The sequence below is a fragment of the Dreissena polymorpha genome, chromosome 11 (assembly GCF_020536995.1).
Source record: "Dreissena polymorpha isolate Duluth1 chromosome 11, UMN_Dpol_1.0, whole genome shotgun sequence".
Classification (NCBI taxonomy): Eukaryota; Metazoa; Mollusca; class Bivalvia; order Myida; family Dreissenidae; genus Dreissena; species Dreissena polymorpha.
In genome coordinates this window covers 3090494-3109029 of record NC_068365.1, presented here as the reverse complement: position 1 = coordinate 3109029, position 18536 = coordinate 3090494, and the positions used below count along the sequence as shown (strand labels likewise).

General features: G+C 33.3%; 1 protein-coding gene across 2 annotated transcripts; it reads left to right on the top strand.

Annotated features, from left to right (window-relative positions):
• Positions 1-262: 262 nt before the first annotated feature.
• LOC127851491 (uncharacterized) lies at positions 263-11989 on the top strand. 2 transcript variants are annotated; one of them, XR_008035798.1, is made up of 3 exons: positions 263-558; positions 3013-3159; positions 5373-6070. XR_008035798.1 is itself a non-coding variant. In XM_052385291.1 (3 exons), exons 1-3 carry the CDS (start codon positions 336-338, stop codon positions 11824-11826), a joined length of 564 nt encoding a protein of 187 aa, XP_052241251.1. In that variant the 5' UTR covers positions 263-335; the 3' UTR covers positions 11827-11989. The 2 variants fall into 2 exon arrangements, 1 of the variants encoding a protein (XP_052241251.1); XM_052385291.1 differs by lacking the exon at positions 5373-6070 and adding an exon at positions 11633-11989.
• Positions 11990-18536: the final 6547 nt, after the last annotated feature.

Sequence of the window (18536 nt, the reverse complement as noted above, 5' to 3'; positions counted from 1 at the left end):
CGCTAATAACAAAGACAAAATCATCGTTACCCAATTCACGTGATTAATCAGTAATTAACTAATCGTTTAAACAAAATTCTTAATAAAGATTATTATTTTGCTTGTTTGAAAATTATGTATTCACTTTTTTATGAATATATGATAGTTTTCTTGAAATTTATCATTTTGTCAAACTGCGAACACGTCCTTTAAATTGCCGCTACGCAACATTGCCTTTACAACAGTCACCGTGGTGTAATGTTACCACAGTGTAAATTTGCAACGAATCGCCTTTACTTACAACCGCTCTTTCTTATCAAACAGCTGCGGTCGTTCATGAAAGTCTAGTTTTCACCATGAATGCAAAGATTGCTGTGGTGCTGTCGGTGATCGCGTGTGTGATTAATATTATCGGTCTGGCGATTCCGTACTGGCGTACATGTTCGATGAAATTGAAAGAGTTCGATTTTTCAGTCGGCTCCAATTATGGCCTTTGGATATTCTGCGGATATGTTGACGCGCCGAATAGAAGTTTTCGCACATGTTCTGCCTATGATCACCCGGAGATAACGTCTTCAAGTAATCACATTTTGTTAAGTTAGTTTAAACCTGTATATTTTTAATTCATGGTAATGGTAGCTCAGGTCGCATTCATACTATCCTGAGTATTCGATATCATTTCTTTTTGAGAGCAAGTACTTGGTATCATTTGAGATGTACTATGTGTGTACATAATGCACTTGACAAAATCACATTCATTAATTTCATCACATATAATAGGATACAAAGGAAATGTTTTATCCGTTCAAATGCGATGACCACAGTTTTATCCATATGTGTTTCTGTTGTTCATGTTCTTTGTTCCTGAGGCTTATCCTTGTGCAAATGGTCACTAACTTTAGTTTGCGTAACCCGCAGTGAGAAGGTTTACCTCTTGGTGGTGCTGCCGAAGATTAACTTTCTTTGTGTTATGGTTTCTTATCTATTTAAATTCCTATTCCTCGCATTTGCACTTAAGATAAAATTAAACCCCAGTTGTATTTATATGGTTTGAGGTATTCAAAGTAGTTCTTGTCAATTTAGGAAAAAGCATTCACCAAGGTTTAACATTTTAAGTTCGTACATGTTTTCATAACTTTGTCGGAATACTTTGTTGTCGAATAATGTCTTGCGATGAAGTTAAAAAAAACACAATATTATACAACGCTGTGAATTAAATACACTGCTATTTTAAATAATTAGTAACCATCCGATCAAGCAAAAACAAACTGTCAAAAGAGCTCTCGCACTAAAAAACCTAAATGTCAAACAGGCTTTTCAAACTTAAGTTTTGTGGAATGTGTGATTTAATTGGTGTTTGCGCTTTGAAAACCGAATCACGGTTAACAAAATAAAAGCCGTCTTGGGAACTGCTTATAATAATTAAATTTGATAAACATTAGAAACCTATTTAACTAATGCACATTATAGAGGCCAAATAACGACACGCCCATTCTTTTGACATACTTCATTTTCAACTGATCGGACATTTATTTAAAAAAATATATAAAATATTTTCAAACTTATTAGTTTATGATTTGCCGAGATCTTTGTGACTTAGAAGTAAAATTGGAAAATCTTAATTATAATGTATGAATAATAATAACACAATTATAGAAAATAATTGCAGTCTATTATCATAAATATCACTATTACGGATACTTTAAGATATACCTGAACGGACGGTATATCCAATAAATACATTGAGACGGCAATTACCATTGCAGAAGGCTAGACTTGATATTTTGCCTTCCTTCTTATAGTGTTTCATCTTAAACAAAACAATGATCTATTATTTATTCATTCTGTGAATCGGTTTTGAAGGAAAATCTCATGGGAAGGGTTGTTATTCATTGTTAATTGATATGGACCATTTAAAATGCATGAATACTTTATTATAGCATGTTAAACAAAAATAGTGTATTCTCATCTACAACGGAGAAAGAAATTGACAACAAGTAAAGTTGTTCATAGGAACATTACGAATGTACAAGAAATATTTGATGCCGATTATATAAGCTTAATTGAAGAACATAATTAAGACTAAGTTTTTTGCCTCAAAATGTCTTACAAATGTCAAGAACAATACACTTTTATGTCTCTTATTTGTTTTAAAGCTAATGTAGGAAGATTTGGCGAAACCTACCAAATACTTGAAACCAAACCTACCTATATGCTTGAATCAAAGAATTCGTTACATTTTATGAAAAAAAGAAAAACGGAATTAATTGCATGAGATATATTATATTTAATGAGGCTATTTCATGTTATAAAATTCTACCTTAAAGTAGTGCCAGCGGAATTGCATAGGATATAAAAGCATATTTATTTAATGTTAATTTATATAAAAAAAGTTCCAGCTGATTGATAAGAATGACTGCATTATATTGACGATAATTAGAAGTTGTGCTGAATATTAAAGTATCACTAAATATGATGAGTGTACTGCTGAATTCTTCATGGTAGTTTAAAAGAAGTTAGGTCTTCAAGAAGTTTAGAGAACATGGAAGTTTTACTTGGATTCAAGAGATAACAAGATGTTTTTTATTCAAACGCCCTTTAATAATCATACTGGTATCATTTATTTCGGAAACACTAGATAACTTAACGAGCTGCTAAAATATGCAGAAGACAATTATTTACCTGTATTTCTTATGCTCAAATACATATTCATGTGTTTGCATCATACTATGGCCTACATAAAAATCGGAGTTTTTTCAAATACTATTCATGTAAAAAGGTTTGTAAAGAGGAAAACCGATTTTGTGCGGCGACACACAAATGCGACGTCACCATGCACGTAATTGAAAGGAATGAACAACCAATTAAGGAGCAATATTTGACATCATCTTAATCATCTTTTTAAGTTATTTGATCAGCTGATTATATTCAATATGATACAGAGATATTAATTTTAACAGCCTCACCAAGTCCTGTCTTTACATAAAGATAACTTCGATTAATTTCGTCAAGATCGATCCAAATCTTTTGCAGCTAATGGCATTCTTCAAGCAAGATATATTGAGCTCGTGGCCTCAATATTGGTTGTCTGCTCCACGATAATGGGACTCGTCCAGACGGTCTCGCATACCCCTAAAGTCCTGTACACGAAACCATCAGGAGTCATGTGTATCATAGCAGGTATTGTTTGCTTGGAATTTCATCGTCGCCTACAGTATTAATTTCACATCATAACATTGTTTTTCTTTGCACACATTTTTCTACACAAACTACCCATATCCAGCATTAGTTAATAAGCATAGCGTCTAACGCAGATTACGGAATAAATCAATGAATTAAAGAAAAAACGACACACGCACGCATACTTCTCTAAAACTTTCATCGCGTACATGTAGCCTAATTCTGCAGTCTGCAAATTGTAGATAAAAGGTCGTCTGCAATATAATTACATTTTTTGTCGACAAACTGCCAAAGAATCGTTATCGTATGAACACAGCGATTTGTATTGCGGCGTCCGCGCGACGTGAACAATTGCTATGATATTAAAAGGCAAAAGCAAGGCCTACATTGCCCTGAGGTTAAGTCATCATAATTGTTTTTCTTATCATTAAAGGTTTGCTTTCGTATCGAATATATAGTACTGTGTTATATATAACAATAAGTTACTAGCCTAAACTACACCATTACCGTGGTTTTACTTTGAATGTCTCTCTCGATAATAATTTTGTTATTTCATTGCTCTTATATATCCTATTCTGTCTTCACAAAGGAAGAAATATAAATCCTATTAAGCTCTGTTAGAGAATGCCTTCTAAAAAATGGATTATTTTCCTTGCTTGCTGTTGAAGTTTACTTATTGTATAGCTTTCATTTTTTTCCACATCTTATGCAAACATAGGCTATATTAAGCCAGTTTTAAAGTTAAAGCGGGGGTCACGTCCTTGTATCAATCAATTTACAGCTTTCGGGGTATAACCAATTCCAATGGCGCATGACAATCGTGATACATCGGCTATCTCGGATTCCTCCGTAAGATAGGCCTCGTGGCTAACGGTCGCCATATTGCCTTGTATTACTACTTTACTACCCAAAAGGTTGTCAGTCTATTGTTATGAGGCTGTATACATGCGCGTTGAACTAGCGCCAAACTTTTTACCGAAACTTTGATATTAAGAGCACTATTAACGTTCATTTGTGTTGCATTTTGACCTATTATCCAAGTGATTTACTTTTCCAGTATTATTTAATCACCCTATCATCCAATTTTTAAGATGAAATTACGGTGTTTACAAAACCAACCAAACCGAAAGTGAAACTGGATGCATCACGTTTCGCGATGTAAACATTAAATATTTGTTCAGTTTGACGAAGCGAATCGATAATAGACGTTGGAATATGTATGCAATACAGACTATCATTGCCGATTGTAGTACTGGCTAAAAAATACCTTTTATGACAGGTCATGTATAGAACGTTAATCAAATAGTGACCATAAATCACTACAAATGTCTGGGTTGTTCATTAACCCATTTATGCCCAGTGGACTCTCCCATCCTTCTAAATTGGATAAATTTATTTCCAAAAGTAGGGGTGTCTTGTATATTTATTTCTATATTTAGAATATTTCTTACAGAAATTTCTTTAAGCAAACAGCGCAGACCCAGATGAGACGCCGCATTATGCGGCGTCTCATCTGGGTCTACGCTGTTTGCAATGTCCTTTTTTCAGGACGCTAGGCATGAATGGGTTAATATAATTAATGCACGTTTCGGATCTAATTGCCTGTATCTAGTTGTAATTACCATGATATTGATAAAATTACAACGTTTTTTTCATAAATTAACATTACATGTTTTATTTTTATCATTTAGGGAATATATAATTGTATCATTATCATCATTAAATATTCTGAAAATGATCTAAATTATCATGATTACTTTAAAGTTGAATTTTTAAATTTTACTCATTATTTTTAATGAATTTGCACATTTGCTTGATTCAAAATAAAATGTATTAATAAGGGTTTCAGTTGTTTTAACCCATTTTTAGTTCGATTAAATTTAAAGTACTAACTACGTACATGTATGTGAAATGCTCTTGAGTTTGTTTCCTGGGCCTAGAACCAGTACTTGGGTGTCTCTTGGAGATTTCTTAAGAATGCTCCTACACTGGGGATCAAACCAGTGACCTCCAGATCATTAGGTGGACACCACATCCATTACACATCAGCGACCTTTAATTAGTAAATTACTTTAGTATTGCAGCATTATATAATGTTATGTTGCTACATATTTTTGGAAAATGATTAATGTGCAGTACTAAATAAATCTAAATGCATACAATTTTAATTGTGTATATTGTGTGATTATTCGTTACAAATTCCCTTTTTACAGGTATACTGGATTATGAAAGACTGATAAACATAAAATTGACAACTCATCTCCCCAACGATACTTTGTGTGGCTCATTCTCAGAACAAACCCATAGTCAGTGAGAAAACTACAGTGTAAAAAGACCACTTGATTGTGACAATTATGGCTGACCATAAAAATGAATTGGATACTGTTTTAAGCTTCACTCTACTTTGTCTGAAAATAAAAGTCCTAAATGATGTAATAGAAAATACATATTTAATTTTTAGTTTTACAATGGTATATATATACATACATATATTATAATATCTTTTTATCAATGGTCAATCAATTTAAGTTTAACTAATATATACATACACATTTTATACATGTGTATGCTTTGATTTTTTTCTATTGAAGCCAAATTAATATCCCATTAGATAGATATATAATATCACAGCAGTATTCCTATTTTGTCTGCAAGTACTGCAGAAATCATGGATTATTATTTTACTGAGTCAGCCTTATTCTTTATATTATAATTGTTAAAACAGATTAAGATGTGCATTATACAATTGAGGATGCATCAAGATTAAAAAATGGTACATGTATAAATTAATAAAGAATCAATAACAATCAGAAACTGTGCATTTTTTTTCAGTATTGTGTGAAAGGATTTGAAGTAATGATGTGTTTTTGAAATATGATTTATGTGAATTTGAATAAATATATAAAATTTAGTGATTTTCTCAGACAAAAACTGTTAATTACATACTAAAGTATTCAGAATGTATTATTGTAATATTCATTCGAATTTTTTAGTACAAAAAGCACTTTTCCCTGGCATTTGTATTTATAGTAATTGCATATTTTATCATTCTGACAGCATTTATAAACTGTGTTCATGCAAGCATGAACACGGTTTCATTTTTTGAGTATTTAAACAAGAGGGCCATGATGGCCCTGTATCACTCCACTGAAAAAAGGCTGAAACAAATTTCTCTGCATGTGCAAATACTTAAATATAGGCCCTATTTAAGCACATGTACACTTTTGTGACCTTCTGGGCTGGGTCAAATTTTACCCCAGGGGCATAATTTGAGAAAACTTTGTAGAGGACTACTATATCTCACTACATACAAAATGTGGTAGCCCTAGGTCCTAGAGTTAAGGACAAGAATATTTTTAAAGTTTTCACAAAATAAGCAAGATTTAAGCGTATATAATGTTCAATTTTGTGACATGCGGGTCAGGATCAAATTTGACCCAAAGGGCATAATTTGAACAAACTTGGTAGAGGACTATAAGATGTTACTGCATACCAAATTTGGTAGCCATAGTCCAAATGGTTTTCGACAAGAAGATTTTTAAAGATTTCACAAAATAGGCGCTTTAAAAGCGTTTATTCAATTTTGTGACCCCCCGGGGCAGGGTCAAAGTTGACCCCAGAGGCATTATTTGAACAAATTTGGTAGAGGTTTAATAGATGTCACTACATACCAAATTTGGTAGCCCTAGGCCCAATGGTTATGGACAACAAGATTTTTAAAGTTTTCACAAAATAGGCCCCATATAAGCGTATGTTCAGTTTTGTGACCCCGGGCAGGGTCAAATTTGACCAAAGGGGCATAATTTGAACAAACTTGGTAGAGAACTATAACATGTCACTACATACCAAATTTGGTAGCCCTATGCCTTATGGTTAAGTACAAGAAGAGTTTTAAAATTTTCACAAAATAGGCACTATATAAGCATATAATTGATTTTGTGGCCACCGGGGCAGGGTCAAATTTGACCCCTGGGGCATAATTTGAACAAACTAAGTAGAGGACTATACAATGTCACTACATACCAAATTGTGTAGCCCTAGGCCTAATGGTTATGGACAAGATTTTTTTTTAAGTTATCACAAAATAGGCATTATATAAGCATATGTTCAATTTTGTGACCCCCGGGGCAGGGTCAAATTTGACCCTAGGGATTAAATTTGAACAAATTTGGTAGAGGACTATTAGATGTCACTATATACCAAATTTGATAGCCCTAGGCCGGATTGTTATTGACAAGAAATTTTTTGAATTTTTCACAAAATAGGCCTTATATAAGCATATGTTCAATTTTGTGACCCTCGGGGCAGGGTCAAACTTGACCCCAGGGGCATAATTTGAACAAACTTGGTAGAGGACTATAAGATGCCACTACATACCAAATTTGGTAGCCCAATGGTTATGGACGAGAAGATTTGTAAAGTTTTCACAAAATATACCCTATATAAGCATATGTTCAATTTTGTGACCCCGGGGCAGGGTCAAATTTGACCCCAGGGGTATAATTTGAACAAATTTGGTAGAGGACTATTAGATGTCTCTACATACCAAATTTGATAGCCCTAGACCCAATGGTTATGGACGGGAGATTTTGAAAGTTTTCACAAAATAGGCCTTACATTGTATTTAAGCAAATTTTCAATTTTGTGACCCCCAGGGCAGAGTCAAATTTGACCCCAGGGGCATAATTTGAACAAATTTGAAAGAGGTACACCCCAGGAACATTCCTCAGAAATTTCATTAGAATTGGACCAGTAGTTTAGGAGAAGATGTTTAAAGGAAAAGTTTATGCATGGATGCACGATGGACACAGGACCTTTGGCCAGTGGAGCTAAAAATCAAATTAAACATTTAGTTTTGATTTAAAATCAGTTTTTATATGCAAGTGTCTATTTCACTTATAAATTAAAACAGTATATTATTCATTATTGAAAAGATTATTCCAAGCTTAATGTCATATTTCAACTTTGCATAGTGTAGTTAATTGAACATTGTATTGAACTGTATGGGCAGCTATATTTTTTAATTTATGTACATGTGTATGTTGTATTATACAAAATGCATTATTTTTACCACAAGTAGACCATATAAGGCTTACTGCTACTAAATAGGCACTGGTATGAATTTGACACTGTTTTTGATGCTCATACAAAACTTTAATTATTACTACACTTTAGTATATTAAATATTTTCAAGTTTTTGTTCAACATTTTTTGCAAAAGAAAAGAGTTTCTTAATGCATTTGAAAATATACTTAAAACAAACTAAAAACGCATTTTAACATACCTTTTTCCTGGTAAAGTGTATTTGGGATGATAAAAAATACACTTGAAGAGTATTAATGCTGGAAAAATGCAGAAAAAATACATTTGTTTCTGTTAGAAGTGTGTCTTGTCTGCATTTTTAAGTGTATTAAATGCACATCAAATGCAGATAAATACAATGCCAATACTGTTACATGTATTGTAATGGACATAAAATGCACTTGTTCTTGTAATTAAATGCTTTAGTGAATTGACATAACCTTTTATAACGTTTTAACAATTAATAATACCTTCTTATATAAATTTTCTTTTGAAATGTGACACTTAAATGATTTTTGCACCACTAGTAAGAGATATAATTTGTGCTCATATAAATGCTTTATCATTACACTACATAATATCATTTGTTGTATGAAAATTACCCGTAAAATTCATGTGAAAGCTCAAGAGATCAATAGCAGCGTGCTATACCCTGCTCCTTTTTACATGACTTGATGGTATTTAGTCCCCAATTCTACATGGCTAAGGGAAAATTAATGTGCAGATTTGACAAATAAGTCTTAACTGGGATCCAATAGGCAGACTTTCATATTACTTGTATTTAATTTAAATCATGATCTGAATTGCTCTTTGGCAAATCTTTGTTGGTCACAGTATTCAACTGAATTTTGTTCACTTTGTAGTGATTATATTTCCTATATTTATCAGACAACATCTTTCTTCAAAAGTTTAACATGATTGCTTGGTTAATTTAGAAACAAGATCAATGCATCATAACATAAAATGAAAAAATGTGTATTAAATAGTAAAAATGGCAGCAAAAAAGCACTAGATTATCTGCCTTAAATCTGAGACGATATGTTGATGTATTGGAATTTCTCATAAATAATGTGCTCCATAGTTGTATAATTGTATAGTCGCATGCATGAGTGGTGTCAATGTCACAATACCAATTAAAGCCTATAATTTACTAAAACAATTTGAAGTTTGATGTGAGTGTTTTTCAAGATCTGTTATATATAATTATATATACATGTATATATATATTGTTGAAAAGTTAACATGCAATAAGTTTACTGTAATTAAGTGACAAATAGTTTTACTGATTTGGTTGGATGCATATATGCAGATATATCATGGTTTGTGCAGAGGACAGTAGCAAAAACAAGAGCTGTCTCCGTAGGATGACATACGCCCCCGATAAACGCTTTAATAGAAGTTATGAGCATTTTTCAAAACCTAAAAGCCGACCCTAAGTTCAAGGTCAAAGGGGTCAAAATTTGTGTGTGTATGGGAAGGCCTTGTCCATATACACATGCATACCAAATATGAATGTTACATCTGAAGCTACATAGAAGTTATGAGCATTTTTTCGAAACCTAAATGCAAAGTGTGACGGATAGACAGACGGACAGTGCGATCACTATATGCCCTCCTTTTGGGGCATAAAAATGTGTTTCACATTGTTTTGGTAGATTAGTAATGTAGTTAAAAGAACAGAATCATCAATTATAAAGTTATTGATTATAAAGTGTTGCTGGCATATTTGATGCATTCATCTAGCTAAAACAAGGTCCCTGTTTTATCCCCACTGGCACCGAGTGAGGGTTCTCAAAATCTTTAAACAATATAAATAACTACATATAGGGTCGAGAGCCTTGTTGATATGGGCGCTAAATACCTGAAATCAAAGCGACCCAGGTTAAAGGCCGAGGCCAAATAAATAAACCAGGGCAGAGGCCGCACGAGCCTGCTATACTCTGAACAAGTATTGTTTCTTCTCAGAAAACTGGCTTAAGTGTCTTACTTAGCTTTAGACTTTGAGTTTCAGTGCAATCAATCTAAAATAAATTGGTCAAATTATAGCTAAAGAAACTCCAGCGTACAGTTTATATAGTATTGACAGACCTGTAAAGTCGCGCCAGTCAAAAATCATAAAAAGCGACATTTAAAGTTATGGTAGCCAGAACTAGTCAAATTAAATAATAATTTGTAAAAAATAAACATTCTGCACAAATTCAATTATTTACTTTACCTGTGTGCATGAATCATTTCAGTCTTGATGGTTAGTGAACTATGTCAAAAGCACCATATCTATGAAACACTTGTTTTTTTAATAGTGCAATGTTCCACAGAGATGATGCTGATGATTATTCTACACGATGATGAATTATTAGATATATTTCTAAATTCCATTTCCACCAACAATTCGGTTATTCAACTACCAGTTCACATGCTTCATACACAGTTGAAAATAACACTATTTCACTCAACAACCGTGACACATGTACTCAATTTTTCAACTTTTCGCAATTACGGTAAAATTGTCTTCTACTGTTATTGTTGTTGTACTTTTGAAAGTAGTTCGAAAGATGGCGACCATTAACCCAGAGATTGATTTATGAAATAAATCGTCTGCTGATCCAGAGTGGGCGCATGAGTCTTATACCCCCGTGTAATTAATAAATAATACATATGTTATTTATTTAAATCTCATATCACTATCATTGCTGTTTTACGCCAGCATTTAGCGTTAGATAGTTAGCGTTATGTAGTCGTAAGACGTTTGCAAGTTTTTTCAATAAGTAATTTTGAAGAAAAGAATAGTCATGTTGCTGGCTGATTTGTTGCACAATGGAAGCACATTGCTCTCTTCGGATCTGAACGATGGGTGATTGGCGGAATGCAGACTCATCAATTTAAAAGCATGAACATATATGAAAGTTGTGGATGTCTGAAGAGACATGCAAACAACAGATACATAATATTCCAAGTGAGCGAATAAAACGCATTATATTGATAAATTATAAGAAAAAAAATGATTTGTATATATATATATATATATATATATATATATATATATATATATATATATATATATATATATATATATATATGTATAACGTTTTGCGAAAGGACAATTAGTGTGTAACTTGAATTGCATTGAAATAATCTTTGAAGGTCAGAGCCTGTATTACTGATTTTGCGTTAGATTTCGCTCAAAAGGGACCAGATTCAAACCCCGATGAGGACAATATTTAATTAAGTCTTGATATCATTAATATTTTAGATTATTCTAAATATAATACAGTTGTCTGTGAATGCATTTCAAAAGGTTTTATCCATAAACAAAACATAATTCTGAAGAGATGGAACATAAACCTCCTTTGTATAACTGATGCTGGTGCTTATCAGGACGCATGTGTTGCAGGTATTTTGGCGCTGGTGGGATGCATAGTGTTCGCGACTACTAACATCCAGTTGCAGGTGTCTACATATGCATGCCACTATCACGCGGGGTTCGCCTTGTGTATCGTAGCCGGAGTAATGAGCCTTGTCAGCGGTGTGCTATACATGTTGGCTCGAAAGAACACGCAGGACTACTACAACACGCCGCTAATATGATGCGACTCAAAAATAGTGACTTTTTTGTTTTACTTTTCTAACAGTATACATGTATATATGTGAGCACGTCCTTTAAAATTGATATTACTTAAGTTTGACAGTTTTTTCATATGGCATGTAAACCTAATGTTTGACATTTGATTTAATAAAATAAAACTGATTATTTATTTTTTTATTTATTTTCTCTCCTCCATTCGTGTTCACTAAACCACTAAACACTATATATATATATATATGACGAACCTCAAGTCTGCTTATTCCAATTTTGTTTTCTCTTCCTCATTTGTGTTTACTAGACACGGTCATATATACATGTATGATGAACCTCATGCTACTCATGGTGGATTTCACTTTATGGAGAAAAATAACAGTTTTAACAGAAAGTCATTTTTTGCGAAATCCACGTTACGTTGACCATTGCAGCCGCAATGCGGTTTGAATTATGTGCATAGCGACAAGATGTTAATGGCAAATTTGGCTGTCAATGAGGCACATTGACACATTTAAAATCACTTTGTACCGTAAGTTTAACATAGGGTGAGTGAACGAATCTCCGAAGGTCATACGCTTTATTCTGCTCTCTACTAAAATAGTTTTTATATCAAATGATGATGATGATGATGATGATGATGATGATGATGATGATGATGATGATGATGATGATGATAGTATAAATGTAGGGCTTTTGCGGCCATCTTGGACGCCATATTGGACATTCTAGCGTTCTGATTGGTTGTAATGGAGTGAGATCGGCCTTCTGATTGGTTGATAGGTTTGGCGGACATCTTGACGGTTTACAACCGTCGGTTTTTGTTGGTTTGATATATGATGAGTAAGAATGTTGGCGGTTTGACGCCATCTTGACGGTTTCACTTCCGTCGGTTTTTAGCGGTTTCGTACGAATAAGAATGTTGGTGGTTTGGCGGCCATCTTGACGGTTTCCGTCGGTTTGAAATATAATACGTGAGCATTTTAGCGGGCGGTTCGAATAATTGCCGCTATATTGACGATTTAAGTCGGGTTGAAATATGATAAGTGAGCATTTTAGCTGTTTTACTGCCTTCGGTTTAACATTTCATGAGCGAGCATTTAAGCGGTTCGACTGATTGCCGCTATATTGACGATTACACTTTTGTTGGTTTGAAATATGATAAGTCTAATTTTACAGACCATATTTTGTAAATCAGTATGTGGCAAGAAGGCTTATGTATGGTAAGCCTGTTGTAGCAGACGATAAATTCCATTCTCCTAGCAGAGTTGTCGTTGATGCCTAAATATAACGTGATGAACCGCTGTGTATTGGTACACTTTGCAAAGGGTTTATAAATATGACTTATTGTTTAACAGCCAGTAAAATTAGATTGGCCAGTCTGGTGTTTATCATTGAAATCTGTACATATTGGCTGCTTTCAGTGAAAACGGGGCTTAATGCATATCAAAAAGATTAGCCTGTGTATATTGATTAGCCTGTGCAATGCGTAGAAGCTTATCAAAGACATTTTACAACAGCGAACACGTACAGTGCTTATACATCAATTTAACGGAGCATTTTCGAGTGGTTATTCTTTTCGAACCAGTCCGCTAGTATAAATAAGCATGCGTCTTTTACTTGAAATAAACTTCACGATTTGTTTTGTTGATTGCATTAGTAATGATATAATGGTGATTGTGAATAGGAGTTAAAAACATGAAAGCATTTTACTTCAAAATAAATATAGCATTCAAAATGTACCTGACTAGTGGTTTACATACTTAAGCGTTACAATCATGGGGTGTAATTTGTAGTTAATTTTAACCAAGAGACTTTTAAATCTGTTAGTCAGCGTTTGAAGTATCATTACACTAACCCCCTTTTCACTGAGCGCATTTTTGTAATTTCAAGTACAAAAGAGAAGTGAAGCGGAGTTCATTACAGTATATTATCTAAACAACGATCCATTCAAAGCGGACGAGACGAGTTCTCTAACACACATTGCGTGGAGATTATCAAAATAGCATTTGACAGGGGTGTCTGGGCTCCGACAGAATTATTCAATTATAAACAAAGGTCAATATAACTTTTAATTTAGATAGTTCACGCCGGGTATGCGAATACTTCGTTGACGGATGGCACTTCACTAACAGAGAACAACAAAAGCCACGCGCGAGAGATGAGTTCTTCAGCTTTTTTGTATTTATATTCTGTTTATTTGGTTTTTAGACACAGAACATTGTTTGGGTGATTAATGGTATAGCACTTCGTATTGCGAAGAAAGAAATTCTCAGAAAAACGGTGAATTATTTAAAAAAAAAAACGATAAAATTCCATCGATAATCAGCATGACTTGAATGATCAGTACATATTTTAACAAAATAAACATACTTTTAAATAAATAAAAAAACGTGCTTACTATTCGAAATAAAAGATCAATATATCCAGTAATGTAACAACATGTTACATTTAAGTTTACTAATATATTTGAGAAAATTCAAATGTTTTAAGAGTCGAATGCAATTTTTTTATCTGCACTTCGTTTACCGATCATCTAAAAAACAATGGCACTTCGTTTCCCGACATCTAGACACTTTTTTCCAGATATAACACACTCGTTTTTTGTGAATCAAAAATGCAGAATTCGCTGTGGAATACTGTTAAAGTAAGCAGGCAATAAATAAAAATGTATGTGCTTAGTACGCAAATAAAAAACGAATTACCGAAGCATGTTCTTATCCCTTTGAAATATGATTATGATTTGGTATAAATGTGAAAGATAAATGTTAAACAAATTGGATATGTCAAATGAGTAAAATCTATATGACCATATATTTTAAATTACGTTCTAAACGGTTGATTCAAAGCATTTATCTTTATGTCCAAATGAAGGTACTAAGGCTATTTACTTATATATTAGATAGCATGTCATGAATAATCACTCTGCTTAAACTGCCTCTCAGAGATTAATATCAGCAGCGATGCAGGTCCGAAATTCTATTGGAACTTTTTGGCTCAATGCCAGTAAACGAAAATAGCAATAAAAGAACGGGCGGGGTCGATCTAATCACACGACAGTGGTGTAAAAAGTTATGCATATCCGTCTTTGTCTTTAATTTAATCAGCGACGACACTTTCCGCCTAAACTGGATGTTCGTCAAGAAGAGTCTGCCTCTAAAAGAAAAGTACAATAACGGCGCAAAGTGTCGTCCCTGATAATCCTGTGTGTATTGCACAGGCTAATCTGGAACGATACTTTACGCCCAGGCATTGAACCCCCTTTTTACAGAGCGAGGCTTATATATAAACATGTATGTGTGTGTGTTTGTTTGTGTGTGTTATGTACACATTTATTAAATAATAAATATTATCTTATTTGAAAATTGCAATTATAATAAACATAGTGTAAATTAATTGTAATGTGATTTTTGACAAATATATGTTCAAAATGTTTCGTATGAATAGCCATAATATAAATAAATGCATTTAAGGTAGAAGATAAAACTCAGTTATTAGAGTGCCCGCTTTGTTGAAAGTCTCCGTAATCTGAAGTGCCCTTTATCGGTAAACAAAGTGCCTGCAACTTTATGTATGCCATCTATTACAACATGCACTATCTTGGTTTATATTTTATTGAATACTATCAAAATTTCAGTATTTGAAGCACAGTGATTACTCTACATGCTGGAATAGCAAACAATTTCTTGCAATAATTCTAAGTAGTTTTATTTTGTTAAAATGTTTACTGTTCATCCAGTTTATGTTGTTTTCCGATCGAATTTTCTATTTTTGGGGGCAAAACTGTACCATTCTTCCGTGAAATTGTGTATTCCCAATACAAAAGGATACACCATTTATCAACTCGACCATGTGTCTTGTCTTAAAAACTAATCTTTAGGATATAACTTTAAATAAAACAGAGGAACTTACCTCTCGCGCGTGGCGTTTGTTGTTCTCTGTTAGTGTAGTGCCATCCGTCAACGAGGTATTCGCATACCCGGCGTGTCCAAGTCCATTTACTGATACAACTAATGAAAAAAGCGTTTTCCCTCCAAAACTTTATTTATTAAAACAACAAAACATGTAAAACAATAAGGATACATATATAAATATTTAACATTAGTAAAATTTTGAAAAAACATGAATGTAAGAAGTATAGTAAAACAATGCAAAACATAATAATAAAGCATTGCAAATATTAAAACATCACAAACAAAATTACTATTTCTAAATTACTATTGAAACAATAAAAAAAACATTTGTAAATCACAACTGGAAAAAAACATTTATAAGCACATGCTAGTCAGGGACGACACTTTCCGCGTTTATGATATTTTTCGTTTAAAGAAAGTCTCTTCTCAGCAAAAGTCCCTGATAATACTGTGTGGATTGCACAAGTTAATCTGGGACAACACTTTACGCAATGCATTAAACCCCCCTTTCACAGAGAACGGCTCATTTTAATTAAATTTACGATTTTTACTAGTAATACATAAAGTTACTCAACACCATATATGTTAATGTATTTATTATAAATTTAATTTGATTATAGGAATGTTTTATTCATAAAAGTTGACGAATCATACCGATATGCGATCATATAATTGATCATTTATACAATTTTATGAATAGCATAAAATAAGTCATACATATATGCACGCCATACGTTTATGCATACTATATAATTGAATTAAGACATATAATTTTTCTAACAATCGATGCACACTAATTCCAGTGCACAACGTAGTACCATACCAGGTGTTTTCTATTAGCTAGCAATACACGAAGATCATTCGCTTGTTCTACTTAACAGTTGGTATATAAATAATGTCTACAAAACTTGGGCCGGGAATTTGTTAAAGGTTCCGAAAGGGCAACAAATTCGAACTTGGAAATGTTCTTTTGGGACTAATTTATTTTCAATATACTGCAGTATCAAAAGGTTATCTTATTTTGTATTTCTTAATCCATGTCAGTCACACATTTGCCGTTTTCATAGCAAGGAATTTATATATCGTCAGATAAACCAATGGTTTACATTACACAAAAATAAATAATTAAGATATTACAATTGCTGTAATAGCTAATACACCATTTTATCAAGTGTGTCTATTTATACCTTAAATGCATTAGACCCCGTTTTCACAGAGCGCGGCATGCTTCGCGCTTAATAAAGATCTAAATTGCGCGCAAACAAGATCTACATCTTCAGACGATTGTTTGTTAATTTATTTAACTCAACGCAAATAAAAGCATTCAGGGTAATAATCGCTGATTTCCAATTATTTTAGTTCATTGTACTCAAAAGTTTACTTTTATTGTAAATGGTCTTACTATTATTTCAAGTGAATTGGGGTGTAGGTAGTGAATACACCTATTTGTAAAACTTCTTTGAATTAGGTGTGTAAAACATGATTATAAAGTGTATTGATAGAACCAATGGTGTACTTTTTAAAATAACAAAACATGTAAAGTGTCAATCAATTTCAAGCGCTCCTATTAATACGTCCAAATCTATCAACTATATCTAAATAACCTAAACTTTAAATCCCTTCTTGTAGAAACCATGTGTTGAGTGGTTGAAAAATATCGCGTGTGGTTTAAAACAATGGCGTTGGGGGAGGGGTTTCAATTTTGTACAATACACCCCCTCTATGAGTAATAGAGGAAAAGGCTTGTATGAACATCGATATAAATAAAACGGTAATTCTCATTTCAATCCCATAAACATGTTTGCTGACAAACGCAACGCATACGGAGAAGTAGTGAAGGTCTCAACGGCCTTAAGCGAAAATTAAGCTTCGCAACTCCCGTTAGGGGGGGGGGGGGGGGGTTACGTATGTGCACATTGCTGATAATAAAAATAGTAAATTTGTTTCTCTGAGCATTCACGAAGTGGAGGCATTAATGGGATTAGTACCCCACATACAGGCATATAATATCATGTGGCATGGGGTAAGTTATATATATATATATATATATATATATATATATATATATATATATTGGTTCTTTCTTGTATTTGTTTAAATAAAATAAAATTAATTCATATTACAAGTTTAATATTTAACGTGAACATTGCGTTTATTCTAATTTTAGGACTCATCATCAACACCAACACCACCAGCGCTATTACTTATGGGATACCAAAGGGGTCGAAACTTTAACTTCTGCTCGAGCAGAAAAAAATGCTGCTCGAGCAGCATTTAAATGCTGATCGACCAGCAAAGTGCTGCTCGAGCAGCAAATTTGCTGATCGACCAGCATTTTTTTCTGCTCGAGCAGAAAAAATCCTGGTCGACCAGCATTTATTTTTAGATTATGGCATTAGCCAATCAGAACTCTTGTTATATTTGCCATTTGCTGCGAAACTGGTTTGTTTGGAAAAAATGGCTGACGCCATGATGGTGCCTTTTTCACATCTTCTGCAAGTTTATGTGACGACCTGTTTAAAGTTTAACATTGACACGCGGTAAGTGCTTTATATTTTGGCTGCAAACTAGTCGATCAAAAAAATGGTTGCCATTCGCTAACTAAGAAAATCGATCATAAATGTCTAACGGCTGTCAAAACTTTTGCGAAAATTACGACGATGACTGATTAGAATGGCTCAATGGGTGCGCAATTGTAGGTTCTCTGTTTCTATCAATTTACTTACTTAATGATTCTTAATAATTGCTACCGACACAGGTGCCGATTGCCTGTGATTGTGCCTTTCTGGTTAACATTGTTTACGTTT